This window comes from Dermochelys coriacea, chromosome 1 (genome assembly GCF_009764565.3).
Source record: "Dermochelys coriacea isolate rDerCor1 chromosome 1, rDerCor1.pri.v4, whole genome shotgun sequence".
NCBI lineage: Eukaryota > Metazoa > Chordata > Testudines > Dermochelyidae > Dermochelys > Dermochelys coriacea.
The window spans coordinates 123,779,423-123,797,003 of record NC_050068.2 but is presented as its reverse complement, the minus strand read 5'-3'; the positions used below and the strand labels follow the sequence as shown (position 1 = coordinate 123,797,003).

The 17,581-nt window shown below is 41.5% G+C and overlaps 2 protein-coding genes across 2 annotated transcripts in view; one reads left to right on the top strand and one right to left on the bottom strand.

The window, feature by feature from the left end:
• Positions 1 to 4,210, bottom strand: part of LOC119849888 (cohesin subunit SA-2-like) — a 110,892-nt gene extending 106,682 nt beyond the window's left edge. Inside the window, 3 exon segments of the mRNA XM_043495771.1 lie at positions 1,297 to 1,989; positions 3,623 to 3,767; positions 3,975 to 4,210. The gene's annotated coding sequence lies outside the window, so the exon portion shown is untranslated.
• Positions 3,246 to 17,454, top strand: GTPBP6 (GTP binding protein 6 (putative)). The gene is made up of 10 exons (XM_038387385.2): positions 3,246 to 3,627; positions 6,833 to 6,970; positions 9,346 to 9,416; positions 10,893 to 11,023; positions 12,041 to 12,111; positions 13,154 to 13,312; positions 13,862 to 14,070; positions 15,553 to 15,701; positions 16,148 to 16,300; positions 16,878 to 17,454. Exons 1-10 carry the CDS (start codon positions 3,261 to 3,263, stop codon positions 16,999 to 17,001), a joined length of 1,572 nt encoding a protein of 523 aa, XP_038243313.1. The 5' UTR covers positions 3,246 to 3,260; the 3' UTR covers positions 17,002 to 17,454.
• Positions 17,455 to 17,581: the final 127 nt, after the last annotated feature.

Here is a 17,581-nt window from a genome sequence, read left to right as displayed (position 1 = left end):
CAGCCTAGCTCTTCAAACTTAAACTATCTTGAATAATTTTGTATTATCTACAGACTTTGCCATTTCACTGTTCACTCCATTAATGATCTGGAAAAGGAATATGTTGAACAGCACAAGTCCCAGTGCAGATCCTTATTTCCCTTTCTCCATTCTGAAAACTAACCATTTATTCTTATCCTTTGTTTCCTATCTTTTAATCAGTTATCGATCCATACAAGGACCTCTCCTGTTACCCCATGGCTATTTAGCTTCTTAAAGAGCCTTGCGTAAAGGACCCTGCCAAAGGCCTTCTGAAAATCCAAGTACACTATATCCACCAGATCACCCAGGTCCACATTTTTTAACCCCTCAAAGAATTCAAACAGACTGGTGATGCATGACTTCCCTTTACAAAAGCCATGTTGACCCTTCCCCCCCAACAAATTGTGTTTATCTGTGTTTCTGATCATTCTATTCTTCACTATAGTTCCTACCAATTATTTCATCCAGTGCTGAAGTTACACCTAAAGGCCTGTAATTGCCAGGATTGCACCTGGAGCCCTTTTTAAAAATCAGTATTACATTAGCTACCTTCCAGTCATCTGGCACAGAGGTTTGTTTCAGCGACAGGCTACATGTTACAATTAGTAACAACACAGTTCTTCAATTTCATGTTTGAGTTCCTTCAGAACTCTCTGATGGATATCATCTGGTCTTGGTGATTTATTACTGTTTAATTTATCAATTTGTTCTAAAACCTCTTCTATTGACACATCAGTGTGGGACAATACTTCACATCTGTCACTCAAAAAGCATAGCCTCCTCTGCAGCAAACACTGTGGAACAAAATTTATTTAGCTTCTCTGCAATGACCTTGTCTTCCTTGAGTACTCCCTTAACATCTTGGTCTTATAGTGGCTCCACTGCCTGTTTAACTGATTCTGATGTACTTTAAAAAATTCTTACTGTTAGTGTGTGTTTCTTAGCCTGCCTTATTACGGAACAATAAAAGGAACAAATCATTTAGGTCAAGATTCTGCAAATTTTTCATGCCAGGAAGACTCCTCTTTAAGTCAATGAGGGCCAAAAGTCACAGAAGAACTTGAAAAATTCAAAGTCTGGTTTGATCTGCTTAAGGAAGGGAGGATGTAATCAATGAGGCATCAAAAGTAGAAGTTAGTACAGCATATAATCAGTAGCAAGAATCCCCTAAAGCCATGCATCATGGATACACCCAGTGATTGCAGGAGTCATTAGACACGGGCAATTCAACAAAATACCAATGTATATTAGAAACACCTCATTGTCAGGACTTACTTTTGGCTGGGGAGGTTACTGACTGTGTTGGGCTTGGCTATCATTGCCGTTACATCATTTCAGCAGAGTAAAAAGCAAGTTAATATGATCCACACCACTTTCAGGAAACTTCGCCAGGAACGGGAATAAGAGTAGGGTTACCATATTTCAAGTTCCCACAAAGCAGACATTGCAGGGGGCAGGGGCAATGGGAAGGAAGGGAAGCCGAAGGGGGCGTACCTGCAGCAGGGGTACTCACAGGAAGTGGGGGTGCGGGAAGAGCAGTGTCACTCCCTGTCCCAGTCACAGCGCAGCTGGCACAAGCACAGGAGACAGCAACAGTCATCAGTCAGCACCTCCCTGTGGGATCGCTTCCCCAGGGATGAGTGGGGCAAGGGGGCATGGGTGGGCAGGATTCAGCAACTGTGACTTGCAGGGGAAAGGATCAATCAGCTGCGGATGCAGGGGAATGGCCCAATCAGCGGTGGATACAGGGCTGGGACCAATTTGGAAGCTGATCAACAGGGGCTCTTTCTGAACTGCAGCTTCTCTACTCTGCAGAAACTGGGACATTTGCTGTTATTTGAAAACCCCGCTGGGACAGGGAAAGCAGGCTCAAAAATCAGGCTTTGTCTGGGAAAAACAGGACATATGGTAACCCTAAATAAGAGCAGCAGAAACTAAACTCCACTTCCTGGTTCTTGTAAGAGAAACCTGCCAAGAAAAAGGAATGGCTAGAGGTTAGCAAGGCAAATTTTCTATAATAAAGTTAAAAAAGAAAGCCAAAAAACCCAAGCCATTTTAAGGGTAATGACTTCAAAATAAAAGCATAATGGATTGTGAGGGTAAGGTGGAGATAGAAGCATCTAGCGCCTATGAACAGTCCCACAGAGCAAGTGGGGTTTTAAAAGATAACTAGAGGACATACTGCAGGTTCATATTTATCACTGCACCATTACAGAGAACACAGGAAATATGCAGGTACCACTCCCTCTGAATGAGAAGCGATCCTAGGACATTGCAGATAACATGAGCAATTAGTCATGTTGGGGATGCAATGATACAATATAAAGAAAGGAATACACCTGACTGTAAAGGTGGACCTCAGTGCAGTGAAAAAGGGTGCAACGTAGCATAACAAAGCCGGGGTCAAAATGCATGACAGGGTGCAGCAGTAGTCTGCAGTGAAGAGAGCGCCCACCGTACCACAGGTGGTTTGCAATGCAAGACGGATACGGTAAAGGCTTGCAGTATAGACGGGGTGCACGGTAGTGCAGGAAGGTGCAATATGAGGTGAAGTAGCGGGAGTTTGCAGAGCAGAAGGGGTTCAGTGCAGCACCGGTGTAAGGCAAGAGGGGATGCAGCGCAGGGAAATCCCATGCAAGGGGCGGGGGGGGGGGCGCAGTACCCTGTAGCACAGCGGATTGCCATACAAGAGGCAGGCCGGGGGGTGGAAGGTGAGGGGGGGGGGACAAGGCAATACATGGGCAGGACGTACAGACCCCCCCCCCTCCGGGGGGAACTAAGGACAGGACTCACCCCCCTGACGCTCCACGACACAAGCCCGTGACACGCGCGCGGCGCCCGCCCCGGCCCCAAACACGGCGGCGACCCCTCAAGAGGCCCCGATCCATGGATTCCCCGAGAGCGCGTGCGCCCAATCAGCCTACCAGAGAGCGGCCGCGTATCACGTGACGCAGCCGAGCCGTCACTCACTACAATTAATACATTCCTCCGCCCGCGGGCCCCGCCCCCGGCAGCCAAAGCCCCGCCCAGCCCGGAAACGGACCCCGCCCAAAGGAAGCAGGGAGGGGAGGGGGCGGGGCTGAGCTGGGCGGGGCTGGGGGTGCGCTGCGGAACGGGTCGGGCGGCGGTGCCGGTTTCCTGGGGAACCTAGTTGGGAAGCGGGGCGCGAGCGCGAGCACGAGCACGTACCGCTCGCGCAGGCTCTAGCGGCGCCGGGCTTTGCCTCCCCTTCCCCCGCGATGGGGCCCGGGCTCCTGCTGCGAGGGGCCGCCGCTCTGTGCGCCCGGGGGCTCCGCGCCGCAGCGGCCGGGAGGCTCTGCCCGCTGCTGCCCCGGCCGCCCGCCCGGCTCCTCCGCGCTGGGGGCTCCTGGCGGCTCCGCGCCGCGCTGGGGCCCCCGGGCCAGGGGAAGCCGCCCCGGAGCGTGGGGCGCGGGAGGGGGGCGGCGGCGGCGGCGCACCGCGAGGAGGAGGAGGAGGAGGAGGAGGAGGGTGATGAAGAGGAGCTGGAGGAGCTGCTGGCCCCAGGGCCGCCTCCCGGAGCCCAGCGGCTGCTCGTGGTGCATCCGGCCGTCAAGTGGGGAGCGAAAAAGCCCCAGCTCACCACAGGTGAGGTGCGGGGGACTCTCCACCCCCCGGCCCCGGTGCTCAGGGCACCAGCCTCGGCCCCCGAATCCTCTGGGTCTTTCTTTTCCCTGCAGCAGGGTGCTCTGTGCGGGGCAGTGGCTTGCCTTCCTCAGGGTGAAATCCTAGTGGAGGGAAAAAGAAAAGGAGGACTTGTGGCACCTTAGAGACTAACAAATTTATTAGAGCATAAGCTTTCGTGAGCTACAGCTCACTTCATTGGATGCATTTCACGAAAGCTTATGCTCAAATGAATTTGTTAGTCTCTAAGGTGCCACAAGTACTCCTTTTCTTTTTGCGAATACAGACTAACACGGCTGCTACTCTGAAACTAGTGGAGGGAAGACACAGGTAGATTTTTTTTATTTTTACCTTGATGTAGCCGCTGGCTGACATGGGACCCTGCTCCCCCTACCTGGGATTTACCTTGCGTCGTTTCCTCGAGGTGAAAACTGCCTGTGCCTGGTCTTTGTGAGGATTTGACGCTGAGGTAGCTATCCTGAAATACAAAACACGTCTCTTTTTGCAGTGGAGGCAGAGGGGAGCCTTTCCCAAGCTAACTACTCAAAACACTCACACCTGACAAACTGTAGCACAGTTGACTTACTAACCTAGTTTCTGTGTAATCCAAAATGCTTCGGTGTCCCTCCTATCCTGTCAGTTGTTGCTCTTTTCACTCAGGATCTTTATGAATTAAATAAATCTTCAAGTATGTTAAGTGTCGTTACAAAGAGAATAACGAGCAATTGTTCTTTATCTCTGCTGGCGGTTGGACAAGAAGTAATAGCCTAAATCTGCACCATGGGAGATTTAAGTTAGATATTAGGAAAATCTAACTATAAGGGTAGTTAAGCTCTGTCATGGGCTTCCAAGTGAGATTATGCAACCTCCATCGCTGGAGGTTTTTAAGAACAGGTTGGACGAACACTTGACAGAAATGATCTAGGTTTACTTAGGCTTGCCTCGAGGTAAGGGGCTAGACTTGATGACCTCTCAAGGTCCCTTCTAGCCTTACGTTCTAAATATAAACTTTACAGTGGGAGGCAAGCAGGAATGGTTGGCAAACAACCAGAAAACAATTTTATTTCTTTAAGAAGTTTGCTGTATATTTCTTTCACATTATCAAGATGCAAAGTCTAAATGGCCAACAGTTCTAGATCAGCATATGTTCCCCCTTTAAATAATTAATGCCACGTTGACAATGTTTTGTTGCAAACTTGGGTCTTGATTCTACATACACTCATGGACATGATCAACTTTATTCAGGACTTGTCTTCACTTCAGTGTTAGCTCTAGTTATCTACACTCAAGTTGACTCGGATAACCACTCCAACTCATGCTAGGCTATGCTGCAATCTGCTCAAGCATCAGCATCGCTCAAGCTTCAAGACAAATGCTCTGACAGGCCAGTTAGTTAAAGTCTAAAGCACCACTTAACTCATGCTACAAATTTTTGTGCATACATGGGAGTCAAGTTAGGGGCAACATTCAAATTATACCTCAAGCTAACAAGGCACTGAAGATAAGGCCCTCAATGAAGTCTCATGGGACTGCTAATGTGCTTAAAGTTAAGCAAATGCATGTTTCCAGGATGGGGGCCTTAATAAGGAATACTGAGTTGTCTCTGGTTTCATTTCTCCACCACTGCAGCTAGTTATAGACATGTCAGTCTCTCTGGGATGGTAAGGAGTTTTGCCCTGGGTGACACCACTCCAAATGCTCCTGTCCTGCAGAAATCTGTAACAGAAAGCACTAGAGATCATATAGTTAGGGTATTTTACATTTGCATTTGATTCCTTGTCCTCCTCTTTACCAATCTTATTAATGGGAATCTTTCGAATATGGTCTGTAACAGCTGTTAGTGATTTTCAGATATTATCCCTTCACTGCCACTTTAGTGGACTTGTGCCTAAACCAATGCAGCCAATTAGATGAGGCAATTGTTTTATCCAGTATAACTTTAAGGCACAAATTATGGGACTTCCACCACTTTCTTTGGGAGACTATTTTTCAGCCTAATTTTAATTTATCTCATTCATAGGAAGTTTATCTAAATTTAATTCTAGTTTGTCAATGTTGTTGGCCACAACCTGTGTTGAAAACTGTTTTAGGAAGTGCTGTTTTCAAAACTACTAGATGTACTAACACGCATGAAACTGAGTCAGTGGTTCTCAACCACTTCTGTACTATTATCTCATGTTGCAAACAAAAGAAAGTTTTGCACTCTCCTCCTGTCTAGCCAGAAAGGCAAAGAGAATGGTTGTGAACCGATAGAAATCTATTTATGACCCCCAAGTGGAGAACCTGTTCACAAGGTGAATGTTTCAAAATTATTCCCAGCTATCTCAAGGAAAAACTCACTTAACCAATCTGCGGTAATCTTGGCAAAAGAGAAGACTTTTTTTAAGTAGGAAGAAACTTTTTTCAGCAAATATAATTTAAAATGCACTGTTTTCCATTTAGAGCGAATGGATGATAAATTTTCTTTCTCCAACAATTTTCCTAGGTCCAGTCCTGCAATTTGATTTGCCTGGATAACCTTTATACCTGCATGGGGTCCCATTAAACTCAGTGAGGCTCTGTACAAGTTCAAGAGACAACCCAAGTGACTCAGAATGCAAGACTGGGGCCCTACTCTGCTGTGTTTCTAGTAAAGCAGGAATCAGTATGGCTGCCTGTTGCTATTCTGTCTATGAACCAGCATCACTGATGATGTCAGGAACAATGTGCACAACTCTAGAAGTTCTTTAAATATTTCTACAAAACAGTCAGGAGTTATTAACACATTGTTTTGCTGTCACAGTTTTCCCATCATCTTTCTGTAAGTAGGGTTAAACAAAAATTGTGATAGTAACCCTTTTAGGACTGAAGTACAATGTTGATGCAAATAACTATGTAATTTCCTTGTTAATTTGTGCAGATTTTTTGCCAATATAGTTAATACCAGTTCCTCAAATGAAAAGGACTTTTTTGCTGATGTAACTACATCTAACCTAGGGCTTTTGTTGTCCTATCTATGTTGGTGAGGGCTATAATTTTTTCACATTCCTACCCAACAGAGTTATGCTGGCAAAACTTTTTTAAGTGTAGACCCGGCCTCACTGTTTATGTTCTTACTGCAAATGTTGGAAATATGTGTGCAGAGTTAGGACTGTATACTATAATCTTTCTCCTTTTTCCAATGCTAAAGCTGAATTACAGATCGCTGAAGCTGTTGCTCTAATAAACACCCTTCATAATTGGACGGTTTTAGATAAAATAATTATGTCTACAAAAACTCCTGACAAGAAGTTTATTTTTGGCAAAGGAAATTTTCAGATTCTGACAGGTAAGAAGAAAACAAAAGATTTCTTAATACACTATATCTTACTAAGTGAAAGATTTTTACCCTTTTTAAGCTAATAAATGATTATTGCAGACACAGGAGAGAGCTAAGGTTTTGTCTACTTCGTAGCCAGGTTTACAAACAGACTTCAGAGATGTTAATTAAAAACATACAAGATGGAAATAACCAATACTTGCTGTAAGGACTTGTTTTCACTGCAACAGTTAACATGAGTTAGTACACTTGAATTACTCTGCTCGATCTAGTCTACCTCAAGTGAGAGTGATCATGCTGTGAATCAACATTTGCGCTACAGAATGATTGGATGAGCTATAACTCCAGCTGTTGAATCCCTACAGCATTGCTAGCTTGAGCATCAGAAGCACTTGATTTCCAACCCACCTCCTGCCCGTCCGGCTAGCTCAAGCCTAAAGCACTTAAGTTGAGCTAGAGAGTTTAGTGTGTGGATGGAAGTTGGATATGGGTCAAAACTCAAGTTTTAACTTGAGCTAACAGTGCAGTGAAGACAAGCCCTAAATATGTGATATATAGTATGATTCTAAATAAATTAAGTAAAGGTATGCAATATACAGGGTGATTCTGAATAAAATTAAGTGACTGACTTAAGTAAAGATGACAGTTGCCTTTGACCCGGGTCAGTAGTGATCAAAACCTGATGACTATTCAATAGACTATGTGAAGTGAGTTCATATTCTTAGGCCCAGATCCACAAAGGGATTGAGGCATTGGAGTGCCTAACTTTTAGGGGCCCAGCTACTCAGCAGAATCCACAAACCCTCGGCTTTCTGTGCAATGCATGGGGAGAGAGAGGCACCTAAGAATGGGATCCACAAAAGTTTAGGTGGGCAGCTGCTTAAACTAGCCCGTAGCAGATGCCAACAAGAGGAATACGTCCTAAGCCTTGCCCCTCAGGGAGTTAGGTACCTCAATCTAGGCTGGAGGAGGAGACACGCATAAGCGCTGACTTCCTCTCTGTCCGGGGGAGTGCTTGACCTCCGCCCAAGCCTGCCCCCACTCCATCCCTTCCTCTAAGCCGCCACCCCAGACCCTGCCCCCACTCCACTCCTACCCCCAAGGTCCCACCCCCACCTCTTCCTGGCCCTGAGAACATCCTGTCCCCACTCCTTCTCCTGCCTCCCAGCGCCTCTTGCACGATGGGTTCTAAGCACACACTAATTTTTTCCGTGGGTGCTCCAGGGCTGGAGCACCCATGGAATTGGCACCTATGGAGACACATATCTCTGCTTGGGATCCACAGCCATGAACCCTCTCTTAACAGTCACTTAAGCTGTTTCTTGCAAGAATGGTGGCTGTACATGCCTAACTCCACACAAAATTGCTGGTGCAAGTGGATCTCCCTTATAACCTTTAGCCCAGCGAATAGAGCACTTACCTGGGATATGGGAGTCCCCAGTTCAGTTCCCACCCCACCTGATGAAGTTAAGGGCTGTGAACATGGGTTTCACACCTCTCAGGTGAATGCCCTAACCACTGGACTATAGACTCATTCTCATGCTCTATGGCCCAGTGCATATTTAAGTAGTTCTACAAAGTTGACTTGCTCATTAGGAGAGATTGAGAGAGACCAATGTCAGACTATCCCATAGCCCAGTGGTTAGGTGGGAGACATCTGTTCAGGAAGAGGGAGGACTTGAACCAGGGTCTCCCATATCCTGGGTGAGTACCCTTTACCCCGCTGGCTAGAGCATCAGGGAGAGCCCGCCTCAGCCATTTTGTATGTACAAGGTAGGAGGGGGATCACCTATCTTCATCTGGTTGGAGGAGTGCACTGGGGCTTAGGTGTGATAAAGGTGTCCAGGCACTGCCTAAGGCAGCAATGTGCATGCCTAGAGGCAGAAATGTAGGTGCATAGGGGACTTTCACAGCAAAAATGTAGGCAGTGAGGGAGTTTGAGCCCGTAGGTGACAGCTGAACAGCGATTCTGAGGATTTCATATCCACATAAATTTTACACTTAGGCACCTAAATCCTTTTGTGGATCTGGGCCCTAGTACTCTTCCTAGTCTCCATGTGTCAGCAAGAAGCATCCTACCTAGCATGTTTGTTACCAATCTCAGCAGCCCATAATCCATGGACTGAATGGGCCTGGAAGCAGAACTTTATCCTCTCATCCTTTTTGGTAGTCCTTTTAGAATACACTCGGAACACATAGTCACACAATGTGAGAGCACGTGCTGCTGGGCCTGTTCTGTGAACAAAGAGTGTACTTTCGTGTGCTGTCAGTCTATTATTTCATGAACACTGCATTCGCTTTTTAACACATAATTAAAATAGCTTTTTTGTTCTAGATTGGCATTAACCATTACAAAATTACACAATGCAATCCTCTTTATTTAGAAAAGATTAAAGGATTACCACACATAACGGCTGTCTTCTTGAATATAGAAAGGCTATCTCCACTGACAAAGGTAATTTAAAAAACAATATTTAAGTGTATTTTTTATGATCTACATCAGTGGTGGGCAATCCCATCAGGGTAATCCAGCCACTGGGCGCTGCAGGCGGCCCACCAGCGGATTACCCTGATGGGCCGCATGCAGGCCACATGTTGCCCACCGCTCTTCTACATCCAAGGACTCTGTTTGGAATGTACTGATGCTCCGAAAAGTTAAGGCCAACTTTTGACTCAAAAGCTGCACATGACATTTTTTGAAGCCAGTTTGGCCAAATTATGCCTGATGTAAGCAAACCTAGTTCCATTGACTTTATTGGGCATTATACCTCTTCATGGCTGAATTCGGCACACTGACATCCTGGCGGTCTTTTAATCTGGGTTCTACTCCCAGCTCTGCCACTGGCTCATTGGTATCTTGGACAAGTTACTTAACTTTTGTTCCTCAATATCTCCATCTGTAAAATGGGGGGAAACTTAGCCTTCTTTGTAAAGCACTTCAGGATTTTTGGATGAAACATTCTCTATATTAAAATATTAGGCATTAATATTTAACAGGAAATTAGTTAAAAATGCAAGCTACACATATATTTTAATTTTCATGTACTTTTTTTTTTACACTTTTTAAGTATGTTTTAAAGGGACACTGGTTATAAGTTATACATTTTAAAAAACCTTAACTTCATTACTAATTATTCCTTAGATGATTAAAACTGAAAAAAATTAAAAATGAATATGCTTTTCACTTTATGCTTTTATTTTTTGTATTTCATTTAGGGAAATTGAAACCGCTGGTACTTGTCCCTTAGACATTGTAGTGATAGGCAATTTTAGAAAAGCACTGAAAATAGACAGTGTCACTTTCTAGTTCTCATGCATAAGCAGCATCTTGCACTGTTTTGGTTGCAATCTCTGCAATTATTATCATCTGTATTATTCTTTACAAGTTGGTTTTATTTAAAGTTTTTAGATGATTATGGATAGAGTTGTGCAAAGATTTTAAGTTCCACATTTTTTGACAAAAATAAGACAAACATTTTTCTCAAAAGTGTACCAGTTTTTCATCCTCCTCTCATTTGTGGAAATCTTTCTATTGATATTAGGTTTTGTAAAAAGCTTGTTTTACTAAACTTATATCTTGGACATAATTTAACATGACAGTGGCCATGATTCAACAAGGTATTTAAGAATGTGTGTAACTTTAAGCGCACAAGCAGTCCAATGAACTTCAATGGGACTACTCATACTTGAGCACCTTACTGAATCAGGGTTGAACCAGCTTCCAGCAGAAAGGGAGCTCTGTGTAAGCTCGCAAGCTTCTCTCTCTCTCACCAACAGAAGTTGGTCCAATAAAAGATGTATCTCACCCACCTTGTCACTCTACAGTTTAATTTCTTCACCCTGCTGCATGCGTATTGACTTGATATATTGATGTGTTGATATACATCATCCTAAAAACCTCTCAGGTTATTTTATCTTATGTTTTTAAAAGAAAGAACTGGAAGATGCTTGGGGAGTGACGGTTTTTGACAGATATACAGTTGTCCTTCATATTTTTCGTTGCAATGCTCAGACTAAGGAGGCAAAACTTCAGATCGCATTGGCTGAAATCCCACTTCTCAGGTACTTCCAATTGTGCAAATAGCAGGTGTTAGTATTTCGATATAACATAAAGGCATATTCTTCACAATCACTAAAATGGTGGTACTATTCTTGGGGGTGGAGGAGTCAATGGTTCTTTTTTGTATAATATGCTTTATAGCATTTTATGCCATAAACTGTCTAGAACAGATCAGAATATAGCATTGCTTTAAGCTTTTCACCACTGACTAGCCACCCCCCCCCCCAAAAAAAAGATGTTCACGAGATATCCTTACCAAATAAATTTCTCTTGTGAATTGCTAGTTCATCCCAATCCCGGTACCCACCAGTAATAGCAGCAGCAACTTTCTTCTTAGAAAATATATGGCAAATTTATAGTATATAGGGTTAGAATTTTAGCTCTCAGCAGAGGAGTTGAGAATATCAGATTAGAGTTTGGTTGATTTGTGTGTATCCCACATCAAATACTGGCAAATTAAGTACATGGTATATTTTGTATAATTACCATTCCTATACCTGACTGAAGTCAGTGGGAGTTATGTATGTGCATCTGACAGTATGATTGGCTCCCTGAAATTTTGGCTCAGTCATTTTTTCTGCAGTTATTATTTGATAATGGTGTTGTCTGTTGAGGAGCCAGGAAATTTGGATTCCATTCCTAATATGGCCTTGGGCTAGTCACTTAACTTCTCTGTGTCCCAGTTTTCCCAGCTGAAATATTAGGTTATTACTACTTAGCCATGTTTGTGAAATAATTTTAAGATCCTTTAATTAAAGTCACTATATTTACTTTAAAAAAAAAAGGAGTACTTGTGGCACCTTAGAGACTAAGAAATTTATTTGAGCACAAGCTTTTGTGAGCTACAGCGCATCCGATGAAGTGAGCTGTAGCTCACGAAAGCTTATGCTTAAATAAATTTGTTAGTCTCTAAGGTGCTACAAGTACTCCTTTTCTTTTTGCGAATACAGACTAACATGGCTGCTACTCTGAAACTTATATTTACTTTGGTAAAAATGTTACTCTTTTTCAATTGCCAGAACAAATCTGAAAAATGGGATGTCTCAGTTAGATCAGCAAAGAGGTGGATCAAGATACATCATGGGGTCAGGTAAAGTGTAAATATTTGTGAACTGTAGGATTATCTTCTATAATCTACGACCAGGTTTAATTGCTTTTTGGAAGTCATGGTAGTTGTGATCAGGGTGGATTGCTTTAAGAAAAGGCTATTTAAATCAGTTTAATTATTTAAATCACCAAGTGGAAAGTCTTGATTGAAATTATTGATTTTAGTCAGCTTTTCCATTTGTATTTCAGTTATTTTCTAAAGAAAGCTGCATTCTCTTTGGCTGATATAACCATTAAAACATGTTGATTTACAACTAAATAGAGCCTTTACACTAGATTTTGTACATCTGTTTGCTCTCTAGTAGGGTACACTGACTATAACTGTATAAGTTTATTTAAGCAATTATATAGCCTAATATTTTCAGATTCTTATTGTATATTTTTAGCATGTTTAAAAATGGTGAAATTATATATTGCTTATTTACTAGATAATTTAACTATTTGCTCATGGCTTGTGTCAAGCTGCATTAGGTTGGTAACAGGAATTTAATTAAACACACAAAACAGCCTGTAAAAGGTATTTTTATTAAACAAAACAACCTTAAATATTTTGGACACATAAATTACTGTATTTTTCCATAAGCTGGAGAGTAAGTTGCCCAGGTGGGTGGAGTCATAAATACTCATGATTTGAGAATTGAGCCAATCAGAGCTCAGGTAGAGAGAAGCTATAAAGCAGGAGTATGAGACCACCCGGTGGGCTCCCTGGACGATCCTGATAACATACGTGACCATATACATATACACAGACTACATTAGCATTATTTTTAAAATGCCTAAAGATGTGTTAGTTGCCAGAAAGGGCAATGAGCAGCCTCTATGGTTGCTGTGGTATGACACCTTTAAAAATCAATTGTAACTTTCTCTGGGTTCTGTGTTAGTTAAGCAATTGAATTAATGTATTCTTAAGACTGCTTTGAATTTATATTGTCAGTTCTCTATCACTGTTTTAAGTAGTTTCGTAACACAGCTTGATTTCCATCTCTTGTTGGTTGTTCAGCCATTTATTAGTTTATATTCTTTAGGTGAGACTTTCATGGAAATGCAGTATCGTCTCTTGAAAGAAAAAGAATTTAAAATTAGGAATGCCCTGGAAAAGCTGAGAAGAAAGAGGTCTGTACTCAGAACTCAACGTAGAAGGCGTGAGTTTCCAGTTATCTCAGTAATGGGCTACACTAATTGTGGTAAGAAAAAACTCCTGAAATTATAACACAGAAGAGCTTACATTTCTAATATTTAATTAGAAGCACTAGCTAAAATCCCATTTCAGCATGCATGGGCTTTGTGTTACAGAATTTTAATTAGTTCCCTGATTGTCTAATGAATATGTCAGTGAGAATTTTGGTAGAAAGACAAACAAAGCTTGCTGTTTGTTAGTGAGATCTGCTGCACTTCTAGAGCCATGTTTTGCCCTGGATAATTGCTCAATTCCTATTATTGCCAGTAGGCATTCTGCATACTGTACAAGGGGAGATTATGCCTCTTAATGTGTATCCTTATCACTGGTCAAAATGGGTACTAGGTTAAGACGCCATTCTAACTTTATAACTTTCTGTAGATAGCCAGCAGATAGTAATTATTTTCAATCAGTACCATCGTGAGCTGGATTTAAACTGGTGATCTAGGGGTAAAAGTTCCTATATCCCATTACTCAGTCATTTGAGACATATATGTTAATTTTACTTGAAGCAGTCTGTTTAAATTGTGTTTTATTCAGCTCTGATTTCTGTTAGGGAAAACCACTTTGATCAAGGCATTGACTGGAGATGAAGGACTGCAGCCTCAAGATCGACTGTTTGCCACTCTTGATATTACAGCTCATGCTGGCTATCTACCCTCACACCTGGCAGTTATTTATGTTGACACTATAGGGTTTCTCTCTGAATTGCCTCATGATCTCATTGAGTCCTTTTCAGCCACATTAGAAGATGTGGCTTACTCAGTAAGTAATTGATTCTAAAACGTATCAATGTCTGGACTGTTGTCTTTGGGACAGTCTTCACCTTTGCAGAGGGGTGGGAGTTAACTGGCTTGCTGTTTATAGTGGCACATCTAACTAGCTTTATTGCAACATTTGGGGTTGGTGGTGGATACTATCGTCACTATTGCACAATATCTTGTTTTAAGCCAGTATTCCACTTTTATGTTTTGTGTATTTTTAAGTGTGACAAGATTTCACAAATAAAATGTATACAAAGTATCCATGTCTGTTCCGATATAATTGTATAAAAACCTAGATAGAGGTTTATGGGTCTTTGAGAATAGCTTTTTTAAAAGAAAGGTGTAGGGAGAAAAATTTTAGAAATTTGTTTAAAATTAAATTTATTTCAGTACCATAAATAACAGCCCAGTATGTGATGAAATTATAGCCTGAGGTGTGAATAATCATGAAATTAATTTAAATGTACTTTCCTAAGACTTTGCTATTAAAATGAATTTCAAACGGCATTAGAGCCATACAGTTCATATACATACCCATAGACGTGTAAAAACCAAGTTAACATGTAAAACTCATAAAAATGACATTTTGAAAGCTAAGACTCCAACTGCCTTTATTTGTCCTTTTCTGCCTAGTTGTTGCCGTTTATGCAAGATGTTACTCTTGGACCTCAGTTTTTAGAAATTTTTAGAATAATATGTAGGCCCGAGATGCTGAACCATTTTGAGTCAGGTGCTAAAAATAAAAGGTTGCTATATTTTGAGTGCCTGTAGCGTGTCACTTGCAATATGCTTCTTGCCCAAATCTCTGGTCATGGGTGCACCGAGGTCTAATACTGTGTATACAGTTTGTGCCAACAGATTTACTGCGTACCAGAGGTTCTCCATCACTGACACAGGTGTACTAAAGGCTACAGGGAAGAATAAAGTTCTAGAGTGTTTTATAGCATTACAAAAAGCATGTATTACCTAATATCCCAGTTTCTGGTGGCTAGGATAAAAATCACTGCCCATCTTATAAGCTTTTTGAAGTGTCTGAGTTGTTCTTTCTTTACTTTCACAAAATTACACAAGCAGTGTTTGGGGTTGGATTTCTTCAGGGCTATTACTGCTCTTTCTGCTGTTTTTTTTCAAGTCTTTGTATTTGCTCAACCTTGGCTTGGAAAGATGAGCCAATTTCTCCCTGAAACCTAAAAAAATCATAACTAACTTTGTTGGGAGGGTTTGTTTTGAGGCCGTATGAGCCAGTTGCACCCCTTTATGGAGCTAAAGACCAAGCTACAGACCTGCTACACATCTAGCCTTCCACTTTGGAGTAAACATTTGGTCTTGATTTGAAATCTGTTCCAGAAATACAGCTTAATTTGTTAACCTGTATATGTACTCTTTACTACAAAGGAATGTCCCTCATGAAACAGAAATGCCAAATATTATTTTAAAACAACCATTATCACCAGTAATCATATTGTGTACTTATATTTGCTAGGATTTAATAGTTCATGTGAGGGATATTAGTCATCCAGAAACTGTCCTCCAGAAAGCAAGTGTTTTGTCTGTTCTGAAGAATCTTAATCTTCCAAGCCATTTACTGGATTCAGTTGTAGAAGTTCATAACAAAGTGGATTTGATAGAACGGTAAGAGGAAAAGTACAGTTCTAAAACTGTTATTGCACTTTAACTCCTGTTTCCTAATTGTATTGTAGCATTTACAAGTACTGTATTTACTTGTATCATTGCACACATACTTGCAAAGAATCTAGTTTTCTAGGCCTGCAGGGAGCTTCCAGCCACTTTTTATATACACTACTAGGATACTGGTTCCTCAGTCCTTTCCTTATATAAGGATCTGGAGAGCCTTGTCTTTAGAAATAAAACAAGATTGGAGCTCATTATCATCTGCAGATAAGATGTCTATGTAGTCAGACACCAGAATCTAATGTATAGCCAGATAGTCTGTTTGGAACACATCCAGCCTTTACTCTTTTAGAGGTACAACCCCTCATCTGCTGTTAAATTCCTGCATCTCAGTTAAGTCACCTGCTCTTCCAGCACATCTCTACCTGACAGTTGTTGTCTTCCAGGTATCAGTCCCCTGAAACAAATGCTATAGCTGTTTCTGCTCTTCTTGGATATGGATTAGAAGAACTGAAAGGGGAGATTGAGAGAACAGTTTTGAAAATAACTGGGAAAAATATTCTGACAATTAAAGTAAATTTAGCTGGACCTCAACTAAGGTAAACAATTGCGACTTCTACAGTCAGACTTTTTGAAAGGCGGGTGGGGGAGTGTATATATATGTGAAACTTTATTTTCTGAGAAGTTGACAAATTGTATTAATTTTGGTTTCAATCTGTGATAAGAATGGGGAGACAACTTTTGAAGTTTTGTCTGACCAATCTCAGATGAAATGATATAGTCTCCCAAAGAAGTCTAGATTCTGCTTTTTTTAAGTGTTTTTTTGTAGGAGGACTTATGAGAAGTGCTTCTTCTACGTCGTGTAACTTACTATGTATATGCATACAAAATTTTTTTTCAAACAAGCAACCTCTTAGAGCTAGAGCCACCATTGAATCCAATAAATGACCACAAATCTTAGACGTTTTGTGAAGTATTATACCTCTTTTCAGAACAGGAGTAGCTTATTGTGGGAGCAAAAATAAGGATGTTTCCCTTTGTTAGGCTTATTTGTTTCAAAGTTTGGAATTACTTGCATTTAAAATGTATATAAATGTCCTGTACTTACGTAAAATAAAGGTCTTGTTTCGTGCATTATTGAATGCCTGTAAGGTGCTGATGAGTTTTTCTTTTCAGTTGGCTGTATAAAGAAGCAACAGTTCAGGAAGTGGATGTTATGCCTGAAGATGGCACAGCCAACGTGAAGGTGATCATAAGTAATTCTGCTTTGGGCAAATACAAAAAACTTTTCCCACAATAACAAGTTATTTATTCTGTGCAATAGTCTTTGGAAAAAGAACTAATCAGCTGGCAGTAAGGCTTTTTGAAATTAAGGTAATAATCTCTGTGTTCATATACAGTAGAGATTGTGTCAATCCTGCCCACTTAAGTTTTTTGGAAACCTGACATGAGCTGAAGCTGGAGCTATGTGCAGTAGTATAAGTGCTTCCTAAATGCCTCTTCATGGAAATACTACAGTCCTCCAGCCTCTTTCCATTGACAAACACATACCAAGGAAAGCACTAATTTCAAACTATGAAACATTCATCGGTACATATTGGAACTGCACACAACAACTGCTCTAAACTCTGGCCCTGGAGGTTTTCTGAACCACCGTGTGGTAACCAAATTCAATTTCAGCACATTGCCAAGTTTATTAAATCATATATGCTAATTTTTATGTAACAGGTTTAAGAATAAATATTGTTTATTAGTGCTGGTCCTGGCTACTTTTATTTCATGACTGGAAATTATAAACTATAGAGGGAAAAGAGAGATTGCTGGCCACCACACAATTGCTTAAGCATCTTATAAATAATAGAAGGTAGAGATTGCTGTGT